General features: G+C 46.2%; 1 protein-coding gene and 1 long non-coding RNA gene across 2 annotated transcripts; both read left to right on the forward strand.

The window, feature by feature from the left end:
* Positions 1-4,854: 4,854 nt before the first annotated feature.
* Positions 4,855-10,086, forward strand: RDR6 (RNA-dependent RNA polymerase 6). The gene is made up of 3 exons (XM_078590493.1): positions 4,855-5,124; positions 5,946-8,686; positions 8,955-10,086. Exons 2-3 carry the CDS (start codon positions 5,957-5,959, stop codon positions 9,849-9,851), a joined length of 3,627 nt encoding a protein of 1,208 aa, XP_078446619.1. The 5' UTR covers positions 4,855-5,124; positions 5,946-5,956; the 3' UTR covers positions 9,852-10,086.
* A 683-nt stretch (positions 10,087-10,769) lies between these two features.
* Positions 10,770-11,677, forward strand: LOC144715560 (uncharacterized). The gene is made up of 2 exons (XR_013584655.1): positions 10,770-10,835; positions 10,939-11,677. It is a non-coding gene; the product is annotated as an uncharacterized LOC144715560 (long non-coding RNA).
* Positions 11,678-16,821: the final 5,144 nt, after the last annotated feature.

The raw sequence follows: 16,821 nt of genomic DNA on the forward strand, positions 1-16,821 counted from the left end.
CTTGTATATCGAATTTATCTAAAGAGAATAGTTAATATCAAAAGAAGTTGACCTTAAAAAAGATCAACTATCCTTAACTTGTATACTTTTCATTTATTATCTAAAACTTCAGATTCTGGGGAATTGACATGTCCATGGAGAAAGTTAACTAAAACAATGATGACGTGCATCATTATGAATGGCAAGAAGCATTAAAAGTATGAATTTGATGTATAAAGGTATGTGCATAACGGATGTTATCAATACACACTTGTGGTCACCTCCTCACAAAAGCTTCTTTGCAAGGTACTATGTAATCCCAAAATTTTCTACAACTCTCCAATTAGCAAAGCTTGAACCCTCCAAGGTTGCTCACAAGATGCTCTCAGGAATTCCTTCCATAACTCCAGAATTCACTCCACAAGATGAGCCATAGATCTCCTTTTATAGAGCTCCTTGGAAGCTTCTAGAGACCTCCCTCTCCAGAAGATTTCTACAACTTTCTAGAACATATAGGAAGACTCACATGCTTCTAGAAAGATCCATTAGTTTATAGAATAGTCTAGAGGAACCCACAATATTTTAGAAGCATTTAGATGCCTCTATAAGAATCTTGAAGGTTCTAGAAGAATCTAAAAGACTCTAAAAAAGATTCCAGAAAATTCTATATCATTCTGGAAGCTTTTAGAACATTACAGTTGAACAACTCAACCTCACAGTTTGTCCTTGAATGGCTCCACACTAATGGTTATGAAATTGACCATACTCATCATATAAGTTGGACTAGAAACTGACATATTTTGGATAATATAATTTCCTTCTAGATTATCCTCTGAACATTAATATTTAGAACAAGTATTTACAGACATTAAAATCTTACGGATGTCAGAGAGCAACAAAGGGGATCTCAGATCACAGGATCATAGAACATAATACTAAACATGATTACCATAATATGATATTTTGATAACTTACTTATTCATTTCATGAATTCATGGGCTTCAAATGTAACCCTCACCTGTGTATCATACTTAATATATATTATCTTGGAAATGTTGAATGAGATGTGAAATGTGAGGTTAGCTTAAAGGCCACATATATTCCAACATTTACTGCACTACAACCAAGTGACAATTATTAGAATCACATTTTTTGTTTTTTCGTTCATGAATCCACAAGAATAGTCACTGACTAGTCAGGTAACCAGCCCAAATACAACAATGCAATATATTTTTCAGTTATTTGACAATAGAGCATGCCCTTGTAATGGTAATCTAGTGTTAAAATCAGATCAATAGTCTTTAGATTCAAAGCTTATATATCTATTATTATTATTCCTAGTGAGTAATAGATTTGATGGATAAAGAACTGATTCACTTGTACGGACAATTAACATTTTTGAATCCAAATGAAAATTTTACCATTCCGTTTATAAAAATTGGGTATAACCACATCTCCAAAATCCATTTGTTACATTCAATTGATGTAATTACATTAATATTATTGCTTCTTATTCTAGAATTCACTATAACCCTACGGATATAGTGTTTAAATATCTATATTAAAAATACATATTAAGAATTTTCCAAGTTAAACTCGTAGGAAAACTGAATGATTAGAAAATATCATGTACTGTCCCAATTAAACGAACTATTTGAAGGCATGATTGCTAAACTGGATGAAATTGTTGTCTTGATACCTTAAAGCTTATTTGGTAAAGAATATAAGTATCACGTTAATATACTATAATATGTGTCATGTGTTTGTTTATTTAACCTTGTCATAAGCATGGTCATAGGTCACAATATCTGTCAATGCTCAGTGAGATGAAAAGGTGAATTTTAATAAGGCATCTAAAAGATAAATTTACATGTTCAGTATTACGTTCTATGAGAATGTGATATGGTATCCCATTGCTATTCTCTGATATCCAAAAGATTTTAGGTCTTCTATGCTAAAACATTTGAATAGCAATAAAAAATAATATTAATGGAGTACCAAAATTAAGTACCTTGTGACAGATTTATAAACTTTGAAACCTAGGTTTCATAAAACATGCATAGAGAAGAGAGGAGTGAGAGAAAGAGAAATGTAAAGAAAGAGAGAGAGAGAGGAAGAGAGAGAATAAGAGAAAGGAAGAAAAAGAAGAAGAGAGAGGAATAGAGAGAGAACAAGATAGAGAAAGGGAGAGAGAGGAGAAAGAGAGAGGGAGAGAGAGAAGAGGAAAGATAGGAGAGACAGGAGAGAGAGGGAGAGGGAGAAGAAGAGAGAGAGGAGAGATAGGGAGAGAGAGAAAGGAGAGAGTGAGAGGAGAGAGAAGAAGAGAGAGAGGAGAGAGAGGGAGAGAGAAAGGAGAGCGTGAGGAGAGAGAAGAAGAACAGAGGGAAGAGAGAGGGAGAGAGAGAAGAAGATAGAAAGAAGAGAGAGAAGAGAGAGAAGAAGAGAGAAAGAAGAGAGAGGAGAGAGAGAGAAGAAGAGAGAAAGGAGAGAGTGAGGAGAGAGAAAAGAAGAGAGAGAGGAGAGAGAGAGGAGAGGGAGGAGAAAGAGGGGGAGAGAGAGAGAGAGAGAGGAGAGAGAGAAGAAGAGAGAGAAGGAGAGAGAAGATAGAGAGGAGAGAGAGGAGAAAGAGGGAGAGAGAGAGCGAGAGAGAGAGATGAGAGAGAGGGAGAGAGAGAAGAAGAGAGAGAGGAGAGAGAGGGAGAGAGAGGACAGATAGGGAGAGAGAGAAGAAGAGAGAGAGAAGGAGAGAGAAGAAGAGAGAGAGGAGAGAGAGAGAGAAAGAGAGAGGAGAAGAGAGAGGAGAAGAGAGAGAGGAGAGACAGGAGAGAGAAGAAGAGAGAGAGGAGAGAGAGAGAAAGAGAGAGAAGAAGAGAGAGAAGAAGAGAGAGAGGAGAGAGAGGGAGAGAGAGAAGAAGAGAGAGAGAGAGGGGACAGGGAGAGAGAGAAGAAGAGAGAGAGGAGAGAGAGGGAGAGAGAGAAGAAGAGAGAGAAGGAGAGAAAATGGAGAGAGAGAGTGGAGAGAGTGAGAGAGAGAAGAGAGAGGGAGAGAGAGAGGGAGAGAAAGTGGAGAGAGAGAGGATACAGTGAGAGTGAGAAGAAGAGAGAGAAGGAGAGAGAGGGACAGAGAGAAGAAGAGAGAGGAGAGAGAAAAGAAGAGAGAGAAGGAGAGAGTGGAGAGAGAGGGAGAGAGAAAAGAAGAGAGAGAAGGAGAGAGTGGAGAGAGAGGGAGAGAGAAAAGAAGAGAGAGAAGGAGAGAGGGGAGAGAGAGGGAGAGAGAAGAAGAGAGAGAGGAGAGAGAGGGAAAGAGAAAAGAAGAGAGAGAAGGAGAGAGAGTGGAGAGAGAGGAGAGAGTGAGAGAGAGAAGAAGAGAGAGAGGAGAGGGAAAAGAAGAGAGAGAAGGAGAGGGGGGAGAGAGAGGGAGAGAGAAGAAGAGAGAGAGGAGAGAGAGGGAAAGAGAAAAGAAGAGAGAGAAGGAGAGAGAGTGGAGAGAGAGGAGAGAGTGAGAGAGAGAAGAAGAGAGAGAGGAGAGAGAGGAGAGAGAAAAGAAGAGAGAGGGGAGAGAGAGGGAGAGAGAAGAAGAGAGAGAGGGGGAGAGAAAAGAAGAGAGAGAGGAGAGAGAGGGAGAGAGAAGAAGAGAGAGAGAGGAGAGAGAGAGAAGAAGAGAGAGAAGGAGAGAGAGGGGAGAGAGAGGGCGAGAGAGAAGAGAGAGAGAGAGAGAAGAAGAGAGAGAGAGGGAGAGAGAGAAGAAGAGAGAGAGAGGAGAGAGAGAGAAGAAGAAGAGAGAACGGAGAGAGTGAGGAGAGAGAGCGAGAGAGAGTGAGAAGAAGAGAGAGAAGAGAGAGAAGAGAGAGGGAGAGAGAGACGAAGAGAGAGGAGAGAGAAGGAGAGAGAGAGGAGAGAGAGGAGAGAGAGAGAAGAAGAGAGAGAAGGAGAGAAAGTGGAGAGAGAGGGAGAGAGAGTGGAGAGAGAGGGAGATAGAGAAGAAGAGAGAGGAGAGAGGGGGAGAGAGACGAAGAGAGAGAAGGAGAGAGAGGGAGAGAGAGAAGAAGAGAGAGAGGAGAGAGAGGGAGCGAGAAAAGAAGAGAGAGAAGGAGAGAGAGGGGAGAGAGAGGAGAGAGAGGGAGCGAGAAAAGAAGAGAGAGTGGAGAGAGAGGGAGAGAGAGAAGAAGAGAGAGGGGGGGAGGGAGAGAGAAGGAGAGAGAGGGAGACAGAGAAGAAGAGAGAGGGAGAGAGAGAAGAAGAGAGAGAGGAGAGAGAGGGAGCGAGAAAAGAAGAGTGAGAGTGGAGAGGGAGGGAGAGAGAGAAGAAGAGAGGGGGGGGGAGGGAGAGAGAAGGAGGGCGGGGGAGACAGCGAAGGAGAGAGAGAGAGAGAGAGAAGAAGAGAGAGAGGAGAGAGAGGGAGCGAGAAAAGAAGAGAGAGAGGGAGAGAGAGGGAGAGAGAGAAGAAGAGAGAGGGGGGAGAGGGAGAGAGAAGGAGAGAGAGGGAGACAGATAAGAAGAGAGAGGGAGAGAGAAAAGAAGAGAGAGTGGAGAGAGAGGGAGAGAGAGAAGAAGAGAGATAAGGAGAGAGAGTGGAGAGAGGGAGAGAGAGAGGAGAGAGAGGGGGAGAGAGTGGAGAGAGTGGGGAGAGCGGTGAGAGAGAAGAAGAGAGAGAAGGAGAGAGAAAAGGAGAGAGAGTGGATAGAGTGGGGAGAGTGGAGAGAGAAGAAGAGAGAGAAGGAGAGAATGTGGAGAGAGAGGGAGATAGAGAAGGAGAGAATGTGGAGAGAGAGGGAGATAGAGAAGGAGAGAATGTGGAGAGAGAGGGAGATAGAGAAGGAGAGAATGTGGAGAGAGAGGGAGATAGAGAAGGAGAGAGTGGGGAAAGAGGGAGAGAGAGAGGGAGAGAGATTGGGGAGAGAGAGGGAGAGAGAGAGAGTGAGAGAGAGAGACAGAAAGAGAGAGTGAGAGAGAGAGACAGAAAGAGAGAGATTCCGTTGATTAATAGAGTGAAAGAGAAGAACTCTTCTATCAGTAACAGAGCAAAAAAAGAGAGGCCGACTGACGTAACAGAGAGACAGAGAGAGAAGCTTTTATAGCATTAAAGCCCGATCTCCGTTAAAGCGGGGAGGCGGGCGAGGGTTCCCGTCAACTCCAGCCGAGAGGGTGAGTTGGGTTTTCTTGAACGTTGAATTCTTTCTGTTCTTCACTTTCTCTCTAGGAGTTGTAATCGAGGATTACAAATCAATGGATTTCTTGCAGTCTACCCATTGCCAATGCCATCAGGATCGCAAAAGATTTAAGGATTTTCTTTTTTGTTAACATCACTTAATCTCTTAGTGACCGACGATTACCAGAATAGAATGAAGACCCACGTCTTCCTTTTTTGCAATCCGCCGATCATCGTCTATAATATCTACTGTCATCTTCGAGAACAAGATTTTCTTCTTTTTGAGAGTTTTAGATTTGCGGGGTCGATATCTTTTTATCCGTATGTTATCCTTTCCTTTTAAAGTCGATCGGTCGTTGATGCTTTTTTTAATGCGTTTCGGTGTCTTTTTACGCTTAATATGGAGATTTTTCATGTGGGATCGATCCCTTGGATCATCTGGGATTCTTTTCAGCCAACGACAATCTTCCACATAATTCAACATCGCCAAATCTAATGGACAGAATTTTTGAGAATCCTGTTTTGAGAATCTTTGCCGGTTATGCCCAGAACTGCTTTTCTCTGTTTTGAGAATTTCAGGCCTCAAAAACTGGCGAAAATTTTCCTTCAATACACCAAGTTTAAAGAAAACCTCATTTTTTGCACTCAATTGTCCACTTGTTTGATTCTTAATGTCGCTGTCTGTGCTATCTTTCTGTAGATTAAGTTCGTAACACAAGAAAAGAAGCTCAATTTTCGCTCTCAAAATTCCCTCCTTAATTAATTCTAAATTCTGAATCTGAGTCTTCATGTTTTTGCCTCTGATTTGTTTATGAAGAACTTCAAGAAATGGGTTCCCTGGGTCTCCGAGAGGACGACTTAGTGGTGAACCAGGTCAGCATTGGAGGCTTTGATGAGACAGTCTCTGCCCGGGAGCTGGCCGATTTCCTTGAACAAGAAGTGGGTCTGCTGTGGCGATGCCGAGTCAAGACCCAGTGGACCCCACCTGAGTCATACCCAGACTTTGACGTTGACCCATCGGTCAACAGTCAGACACAGTGGACTGACAATTACGAGAAGGCCGCACCGCACGCCTTTGTTCACTTCGTAGTCAGTAGTAGCGCGGCCAGAGCCCTCGAAGCTGCTAAGGATTCTGGGCTGCTCCTCCATGGCCGTCGTCTTGTGGTGAGATCCTTAGCCGATAGCAGCCTCCTAATGCGCCGCCGGCGGACTGTTGATCCCTTCAAAATCCCAGCCATTGACTTCCAGATGGGCTCTCTCATCTGTGGTGCCGACGATCTTATGGTCTACTGGTCTGGGCCCAAGTCTGGCGTTGACTTCCTGGTTGACCCCTTTGACAACCGTGGCCGTATTCTCTTCTCTAGAGATGTGGTCTTCTCTCTCAAGGGGAGGAAGGAGAAGGCTCTGCTGAAGTGCGACCTAAAGATGGAATTCTCCATCAGGGATATTGTGGAGCTCAGGTTTTACTCTGACTCGTCGTCCATAGTCCTGCTCTTGTTGCTGGCTTCGGTGCCGTTCATGTTCTACAGGGTGGCAGACGATGACGTCTTCTGCTCCGAGCCAGTTAACCTGCTGGACGATGATGATCCATGGGTCAGGACAACCGATTTTACGGGCAGTGCTGCTGGCTGTTACAGCTGCTACAGATTTTCGCTCTCCCCACGCTACGGAGCAAAGCTGAAGAAGCTGAAGTCTTACCTGTGTGAGCAGGGAGTGGCAGTCAAGGACCTTGCAGCCGAACTTGCTGTCCACCGTCCACCACGTCCTCCACAAGAGGCCGATGTCTTCTTTGCTATCCCCCCAGTTGTTGGGATCGGTTTTCGAGCCATGTTCATGGTCAACGCTCTGATCCACAAGGGAGTCCTCAACCCATTGCAACTGTCACCAGAATTATTCAGCCTAATCAAGGATGATGATCGTGCTGCCGAGGCAGCACTGTGCCATCTGTACTACTCCAAGAGGCCTCTTACCGACCCCAACTCCAAACTGAGGCTGGTGCTGGACTGGCAGCGCTGGAATTCCCGCCCCACCGGCGACATTGGCAGCAACCATGTGGAGGTTCGACGTCTCGTGATCACGCCAGCAAAGGCCTACTGCCTGCCACCAGCTGCCGAGGTCTCCAACCGAGTGCTGAGGCAGTATGCAGCCATTGCTGACCGGTTCCTGCGGGTCACCTTCACTGATGAGGGGATGCAGCGGCTTAACATTGGCACATTGGCCTTCTTCCCAGCAGCAATTTTAGGAGATCTTGTGAAGACTGCAGGCCCCCGGAAGTCAGCTATCTTCCGGCGGGTGAGGCAGATTCTAGAGAAGGGCTTCCTCCTCTGCGGGCGGCGCTACCATTTCCTGGCCTTCTCTGCCAACCAGCTCCGTGACCGATCAGCATGGTTCTTTGCCCAGGAGGGAGCACTGACTGTGGACTCTATTCGGGCCTGGATGGGCAGCTTTCCTAACCGTAATGTGGCCAAGTTGGCAGCCCGCATGGGCCAATGCTTCTCCTCCACAGTGGCCACAGTGGAATTGCCTCCCACTGCCGTGGACCCCTTTCTCAAGGACATCAAGCGCAATGACTATGTCTTCTCTGACGGCATTGGCAAGGTCTCACCCGACCTGGCCTTGAAGGTGGCTGCCCACCTCCACCTCCGCTATGATCCACCATCAGCGTATCAAATCCGCTTTGGTGGCTGCAAAGGTGTCATTGCTGTCTGGCCCAGCTCTGGTTCGAACACGGATAGTGGCCCCAAGCTGTTCCTGAGGCCAAGCATGAAGAAGTTTGAGACAGGTCATTCAGTGATTGAGGTGGCATCCTGGACAAGACCCCAGCCTGGGTTCCTGAACCGGCAGATTGTAACACTATTGTCCTGCCTTGGGGTGGGGGATGACGTGTTCGCTGCCATGCAGGAGGAGCATCTTCGACGCCTGGATGAGATGGTGGTGGAGGCAGGGACAGCGGCTGAGATGGTGGCAGCATCTTGTGGTGATGGTGGTGCAGTGCCTGGGCTGATGCTGGGAGCAGGTTTCCGGCCGGAAACAGAGCCTCACCTTCGGGGCATGCTTGCCTGTATCCGGTCAGCTCAGCTGCGGGACCTGATGAAGAAAACGAGGATCTTTGTGCCTGGGGGGAGGTGGCTCATGGGCTGTCTTGATGAGCTCGGGGTGCTGGACCAGGGCCAATGCTTCGTACAAGTGTCGTCACCTAGCCTAGAGAGGGCCTTCTTCTCACAGCATGGTCGGCGGTTTGAGGTGGGAACGCAGCCACAGAGGAGGGTAGTCACTGGAACGGTTGCCATTGCCAAGAACCCGTGTCTCCACCCTGGGGATGTGAGGATTCTGGAAGCGGTGAATGTGCCAGAGTTGCACCATCTGGTGGATTGTCTTGTTTTCCCACAAAGAGGGGAGAGACCTCACTGCAACGAGGCCTCGGGGAGCGACCTTGATGGGGACCTCTATTTTGTCACCTGGGAAGAGCAACTGCTGCCGCCAGGCCGTCGGAGTTTCCCCCCTATGGACTACCAGCCCGACAAGCCCAGTGACGCACCTCGTCGTATCGACCCAAAGGTACTTACGTAAACTGAACAATATTCACTGTTTACATTGGTCTGTTGTGCTTTGGGGTCCATGGGGTTCTTTTGGCTGTATGTTTTCTTTCTTCTCTCAGATTCTTTTGATGAAAATGAGTCTTCGGGTTTTGGGCTATCGAGAGGTGCTTAGAGGATCAGAGTTTTGTACTGCGTCTAAGGAATTGTAAAGTCACCTTCCGAGGGTAGAAACAGACTTGTTGAATGTTTTCAGAAATTCTAATGGTATCTTTCTTCATGGGTGGCAGGATGTGGTGGAGTTTTTCATGAAGAGCATGATAAATGAAAACCTAGGTCAGATCTGCCATGCACACGTGGTGCAGGCAGACCGGAGCCCATTTGGTGCCGCTGACGCCCAGTGTCTGAAGCTGGCCGAGCTGGCAGCACAGGCAGTGGATTTTCCCAAGACCGGCAAGGCTGTAAAGATGCCCCGCGAGCTTCGCCCCAAGCTCTACCCTGACTTCATGGAGAAGCCACCCTACCTTACCTACCAGTCAGAGAAGATCCTTGGCCGCCTCTACCGCCAAATGCGCAGCTTCCTCTCCAATGACCACTGCGAGAAAGACCTCCTCTCTGGAGATGACAGCAGCTCTGCCAGCCCACCTACATACGACAGTGACCTCGAGCTGCCTGGTACAACAGAGCTTCTTCCTGCAGCATGGCAGGCTAAGTGTGCCTATGATGCACGCCTTGCCTCGCTGCTGGCTCAGTACAGTGTCGCCCACGAGGAGGAGCTCGTTGTCGGCCATGTCTGGTCTCTGCCCAAGTCACTAGACAGTCGCCGCGAGAGGGAAACCAAGGAGCGCCTGAAGAACGTCTATGCATCTCTCCGGCGAGAGTTCCGACAGGTGTTTGAGGACCTTGGCCCGCAAGAAGGAAAAGAAGAAGATGATGAAGACAAAGGAGAGGCGTATGAAGCCAAAGCATCTGCCTGGTATCAGGTGGCATACCATCCAGACTGGGTGGAGCGGGCTCGCCAGAGACGGGAGATTGGTGGCGGCACGACCAGGGCCAATCTGAGTTTCCCCTGGATTGCTGTTGATTATCTGGCTAGGATCAAGGTCAGAAGGAGGAGAGACCGAGGAGAGCTCGACGAGAAGAAGCCGGAGGATGCTCTTGCCAAATACCTCAGTACCAGGCTCTGATTGCAGTAACAAGTAATGCAGCAAAGCCACTCTGCCATTGAGTCTTAGAATCTAATTCCATTTAAGAGTCTTCTTTTGTCGTCTTTGCTCTATGTTTTCTTCAAAACTTTTGGATCTTCTTATAACATGTTCCCCTGCTGTCCAAATTAGTTTTACTTCGGGATTTTTCCTATTCCCCTAGAGATTAATGATGTTTAATTGGTTCTGATGTTGTCTGAGGATAAGTATTTCTTCAGGATTTCCTTTGCAAAGGCCAGTCAGCAAACCCTGTTTGCCATTGTGTCTAATAATGATTACGCTTCTGGGTTGCATTAAATGGTGACTGATAAATTTTAGCTTTTATTCGCATGGTTCTTCCATTCATGTTTAACGTTGATCTCCGATGGTCAAAACTAGTGTTGAATTTTATTGCGTATGAAGATAATTAGCCCAACTGCTTTACTTTGAAGTTACAATCTCAATTGGTGTTTGTGCGTGAGCTGATTCTTGACCATATAATATTTTAATAGCAAAAACGTTTATGATAAGTTAGTATTTTGTATTTCAATTTTAGTTGTGTTACAGTTTAATAAAAGCTCTTATGAAACAAATGTCAAAATGCTTGAATTATAAATCAAATTAAATGTTTCAAACAATAGATTCCTCACATTATTAATGTAGTTGTATTCAAAGTTGCTTCCACATTTTTTAATGGAGAACATATCAAGTTATAGGTCAGAATGGTTTGCTCAATGGTTGATATGCACACCAAGATCCTTGTGATTGTAACACTAATCACAAGTTTGGTGCCTAAACTCAGGTATTTGTTTGAGGATGGTAACTTTTTTACTTTATATCAGAATGAGACGGTGAAATCACCCGTCTCCTATTTCCAGTGATGCTCAAAATTACAAAAGATTATGCACCTTCCCCTTTGGTCTCTGAGGTATCCTTCTCTTTTTAAAGTACAGTAAGACCATTCATATCTTGAACCACTTGAAACAGGTGCATGATTTCTCCATGTTTTCAATTGTATACATGATTTCACTATTATCATTTTGATGTAACACGAAGACGCCAGGATCAATTGACTCATGCCACACCACAGGGAGGGGCCGCTAGTCAGATATGCAAAGGTTGTTGGATGATGCAAGTTTAGTAAAGTAATGAAAATATACTGCGGAAGCGGCGGACCTAGGGCATAAAACCAGATAAACGACACAAGGGGTCTAGGGTAACAGACAAGCTCCCAATGACCTGATGGACCAGCTCGAAGGCCCACGGGTGGAGGACAATCACTGTCCACAAGCGTCCACACCAGTCGATGAGAGTGACACGAATCTGACACCAGCAGTGAATTTTGTGTATCTCGATTTGGTGCCTAAATCTATGAGAATTCTCAACAAAGGAAAAAGCAAGGACAGCACTAGAGAAAGTAATAATACTGGAAAGAGAGAGGAAGAGTGGTGTGACCTGCGGGCCAGGGCTCGGCTGCTTGCAGGCGATGTGGGTTCTTGCCCGTGGTGGGAGTTGCCGAGCCTGATGGGTAGTCGTAGGCAGCAACAACAAGGCACACAAAGCACACTGTCTAGGTCCCGCACGCACGGAGTACATGGACGACGTGTGGAGCAGCGCGCGGAGGCATTGAGCATGCAGGGGCGCTCTATCCTTTCAAGATCGGCAATTCCTAGAGCTCAGGCTTGATCTTCCAGATGGTCCTCCATCACATTTCCATCTTATTTTGACAGATAAGAGAATCCAATACAACATGATAGACTTGTTTTTTGAAACACTTGATACAATGGACATGAAAGTTAAATTAAATATGACTATAGTGCATTTTCCTTTATCAATGCTAATTTTTTCAGTTGTTTAATGATCAACTACTTTTACTAACTTATGATCTATGAAACCCAAGAAAGAAGATTTAAAGGAGTTTTATTCTACCTAAATGCTCTTAAATATGAGTTCTATATTTATAGGACGGACTTTATTTTACAATCGTAGTAGTCTAATGTGGGCTCGATTTCTCATCAGCATAAGCACTTCCGTGTGTTTGGTAAGTGATAACGTCAAATTAGATCAGTAAAACAATGGTTTTATACTTAATTTTTTCCTCATATTATTCGATTTGCACTAGATTTATTCACCATTTAAGGATAAAATGAGAAATTTATGATTAATTTTCCTAAGATCTATTTTTATATATTCTATTGATTTTTGACACTAGCCCCACTTGACTCTTTAGACTCAAGTGGATTTCTCACATCTTCTTGGAGTTTTATTTGATAGACATGACTTAGGTAAATATAATGGTGAATTTGAGATATAAATGGGAGGAAATTAGAAATCAAATGGATAATGAGAAGAGGCCCAATACACAAGAAGCCCATTTTAGAAGTTCATTCAAACCTCCTTAAAGATTGGGTCAACAAAAGGCAATAATTGTGGAATTAACACCCAATTTGAATGTGAATGATCTATTTTGAAATCTGAGAAGGAGGGAACGTGGGTCCAGGCTGGAAATCAAGAAATCATAGGCCTCCAATCATTTGGACTTATATCCAATGACTGGGAGAGTTAGGTCACTTTTATTTATTCTCTTTTCTTTTCTCTTTGTATCCCATCTTGGACTTTTGTTTCCAACTTGTTGTTGGACGCCTAGTGCATCAGATTTCTTTGATCCATTCTTGTTCTACAAGATTGTAGGAGAGAGAGTGATATGCTGTGGCAGCGGGTCTATGCTCGGAGGAAGCCACGGGCCGGGCCCATCACGCACGCACCGGCCCAGCCCGCATCGAAGCCTATTTAGGGACCTCTCCCATGACAGGGGGAGGCAGACAGTAAGGCTTCTGTACTCCTTCCCTACCTCCATCTCTGGGTTTTCCCTCTCTCTCTCTCTTGTGGTTCATAGGTCAACCCGCCATCTTCGCCGTAGAGCCAACAGCCGCCCTACCCCGACCATTCCTGTTTCTTCTCTTTCTACCCCGAGAACTTTCTCCTCTCTTCCACTCCTATCTGATATCGACATTTGGATCTTGAAAAAACTTCTATTGATCGTTGAGTTACAAGTGTTCCATGATATGTTCCGAAGTAGGATCGTATCAGAGAGTTCAAGGGAGAACAAGATTCTTGAAGAAAGAGCACCACTTGGTCGTTGGGGGACATGACAACAAGGTTGGTGTGATCTCCTAAAGGTTTGATTTGAATTTTCTCACAATTTTGTCTAGATAAACATTCCACAAGATAGCCTAAAGTTCAAGCTTTCTAATGCATCAAACATCACTCAAAAATTTCTCCTGTAGCAAAACTTACAGCTCTTTTCATCCACTACTCATTCCTACTCAACAGCTCCGCCCCTTGGAGCTGCACTGTTCTTTGCCATCAAGAAATTCCAAGGAGAGAGTTCTCCCCTTCTTGGTGATCTTGGAGGTGGTTACTCAGCTCGCGGCACCGCTTAGAGGATGACCAGCAGAGGCCTTACATGTCCACGTCCGTGTGCGCGCGCACGCCGGTGCACCGTTCTGTCGCCAGGCCCGCGGACATCGCCACCGCGTTTGCACGCAACCCTGCGGCCGCTTCCTCTACGCGTTACCGTGCGCCAAGGATCTTGCCTTTGGCGCCCGCGTGCCTCGGGGTCGTGAGCGCCCAATCCTTTGGCGGCCCTCACCCCACGCACTACCGTGCGCCACGTTCCAGCCCGGCGTGCCACCGCACCGGTGGTCTGATCCTCGGCGAACAAGGAATCTTGCGGCCTTGGGCGCGCCTCCCGCGCCAACAGCCGCGCGTCAGCGGCCCTCATAGTCGTGCCCGACTGCACCACTCGCGGTCCCCCTTTCCTTCTCCGTGCGCTGCCGTGCGCCCGTGGCTGTCTCCTCGGCGCCCACTTCCCGCCGTCGTGATCGCCGCCCACGCCCTACACGAAGGTTGTGAGAATCGTCTAGTGTCCATCGTCCCCGACCAACAAGCCTCAACTTCGCACGGGCTTCGTCGACACCTTCGGGTCCAGTCGTTCCCTATTATCTCACCTTCGGACTAGTTCCACTCAGGTATCTTCTCGCCCTCCCCCATCCATTACAATTCAGTAATATTACTTAGTGCAGTGCAGTCTTCCCTATCAGTTCCTCTGCCTAAGATGAAGACGTCAGCTGGATAGGTTAGCCACCTCGTCGTGAGTTAGGGATTCATTGAGGTAGACGACTACTAGCTAACTTGGGCCGTCAAACAACCTTGGGCTAACCCCTCTCTTAGTGGAATTCCTTGATCGTTCACCCTTGTACGTAGATGTTTCTTATTGCTCATTGGGGTTTTTAATGACATACCTTTCATCTAAATAGATTTTAAATCAATTCATTACTTCTGTACTATGTTGTATACAAACCGTCGATTCCGGTGTAGTCGTATTACATCACTTAACCTATAAATTGGGTTAAATAGATACATGACCGATTAATATATATGATGATATAGTTATATAATTTGGAAGGCCCAAAGAGGTTATATGGCCATTAGTTTATTTAATTAGACTGATAAAAGGGCTTAGGGTCACACAGAACTGGTATTTTTAACATTTCTAAATAAAATACTCAAATTTTAGGGGTTTTATAAAAAACCCCTTTTCAGTATAAAGAGGGGAAGACCCTAAAAAACTCACCTAGGCCAGAAAGTTTTCTTTTATTACCGTTCCTCTCCCTTGTCCCCACTCTCGATGTGATCGGATCGCCGTAAGGGCTATGGTGGTGTGATAATGAAGCTCTCACGATGGAGGAGACTCATCATAATGGGGATTACATCGGTATGTCTAGAGGCAATATACATGAACAACTTACATCGTTATTCTTAGAAAACAGACAAATCGCAGATCCAGTCCACACAAATTGAGAAAGGACTTTTTAGTAGTAAAAAATACACATTTTAGAATTATTACATGCATAATTTTGTTAATGTTATCTCTATTTTACTATAAATTTTCCCTCCATGCGTTAATTCTTGAAATCTTCAACATGACCATTTTTTCTCACTAAAATCGTACCTAGTGCTTGAAGATCACTTTTGGAAAATATTTTGAAATTACTATGGAATTAAGTTTTAAGTGCAAAAGAAGATGAACAAAAGGGGGGTTTTGCTTCAATAGTCAGCTGTCACGCGGTCAAATCCCAAGCCAGGAACAATGCTTGGATTGAATGCGTGGTGGTCTCAATGCTTGGATGACAATACTCATTAGCCTTCAATTGTGTGGCGCAAGTCTTGAGCAACAACTTTAGAATGCTTGGAGGTTAAGGAGAGAGGGTGAGGACGTAGCGCCATACATGAATTGGGTCATTGGACTATATATCCAAATAGATGACATCGTAGTCGTAGTCCTAACATGGGAGAAGAACACAGATGATATCAACTTAACGAGACTAGGTGCTGCACACCTGAGTTGTGTCCCTCCTACACCTTGTAGCCTGCGTCTACAGACACCGCTGCTACATGCATACCACCTGAGTTCAGCACGCTCGTGGCCCTTTGCACTCAACACACATGGCAGTCCAACCCGAGCCTTGACGCTCTATGCACCACCAACAGCCACACAAACACCATCGCACTCTGATAGCGGACGTCGTGGGGGACGTCATCCGATAGTACTGAGACAAAGCAATGACACTAATTTGATGTCGAACGGCATTGGAGACGTCGTCCAAATGGGTATTGAGATGATACTCTCATACCAAGATGATGTCAGACATCGTCAATGACGTTGTCCAATGGGTAATTTTCCCAAGGGGAATGTAACTACGTGATGCAATGAATCCTAGGCGTATGTACGTGCAGGTCCCAACTCGTGGGGTTTTGCTGAGCTTCGAGCTTCGGGGTAGGCGACATGTGATGGTGACAGTGACCTTTTGACCCTCATCACAGCGACGACGGTGACTATGACGTCAAGCGGATTAAATCCGTCGATGCTTGCATGTAACGGACAGGCTCGACCCGACTTAGGAAATCACTCAATTTGTAGTTTTCAATAGATAATCTCTCATGTAATCTAACCCGAGCGCAGTGGAGTGCAGCCAAAAATATACTGAAGATGGTAATATAATTGACGAGCAGAGAGGAACGACGTATCTCCTCCACGGTGATGCTAGTCGTCGGTGTCTTCATCGGTGCGTGGACCGGTTGGGGCAGTTGGGGCAGTTGGGGTAGAGGAGACGTGCCGGGGAAGGTAAAGCGTCGCTCAGCTAGCAGCGGAATGCCGCGCAGGAGGCATGATATGGGCGGAAGCAAGGGGAGTAATGGCTTGCAGCAGTGCAGTGCAGGCGGCGTGACATGACGTCGGCAATGCGGTTGGGCGACGGGGTTGTTAAAAGTGTAGGTGATGCTATTGGGATGGAAGCGAGGGAAGACACTCAAAGGGCATGGCCGGTAGTGTGTATGCCAAGGGGGATTTGCTCGGAACAGGCTAGCGGAGGCTGGTGGGTAAGCGCAGCAAGACGGTAGAGTGATAGTGTGCTCCCAACAATCTTGGACGTTGCGCAAGTAGGGCTGATGGATGGCACGACAGTGCTCAAGCACGAGATGTGCAGAAGCCCGCGACCGAAGGGTGCTCACCTGAGAGCACCAGCAACACACATGTGATTGGCATCCGAGCGGTGGTTTGATTCCGTGGTAGTAGTGGCACTACTATTAGTTCAAACGCACTCTCTAGAGGTCTTTAGCGGTATCCTCATGATCAATTCCAAGCAGCAAGCAGGAGGCAGAGCAATGCCCGTGAAGGTGCAGATCGCACTATGCGGGTGTCATTAGTGGGGTCTTGTCTCCGGATATTCAGCACCGGGCAACATGCAAAACTACCTCATTGCACATTGACCTGATTGCACGTTCGGTCAGTCGTTCTATGGATGGCCGCACGGGAGAGAATAGTGCAACTGGCAAGTGCAATAGTCATGTGATGTCTCAGGTGGCACAGGGCGTCGCATGCAACACTCTTATGTGCGGTCTCTGGTGGCAG

The sequence above is a fragment of the Wolffia australiana genome, chromosome 19 (assembly GCF_029677425.1).
Source record: "Wolffia australiana isolate 7733 chromosome 19, ASM2967742v1".
NCBI classification, from domain to species: Eukaryota; Viridiplantae; Streptophyta; class Magnoliopsida; order Alismatales; family Araceae; genus Wolffia; species Wolffia australiana.

Bases quoted from the DNA above. Each gene is read 5' to 3' on its own strand.
- RDR6 (XM_078590493.1), top strand. From the start codon at position 5,957: ATGGGTTCCCTGGGTCTCCGAGAGGACGACTTAGTGGTGAACCAGGTC. The intron at 8,687-8,954 runs GTACTTACGTAA...CATGGGTGGCAG, and splicing joins CTCGTCGTATCGACCCAAAG to GATGTGGTGGAGTTTTTCAT.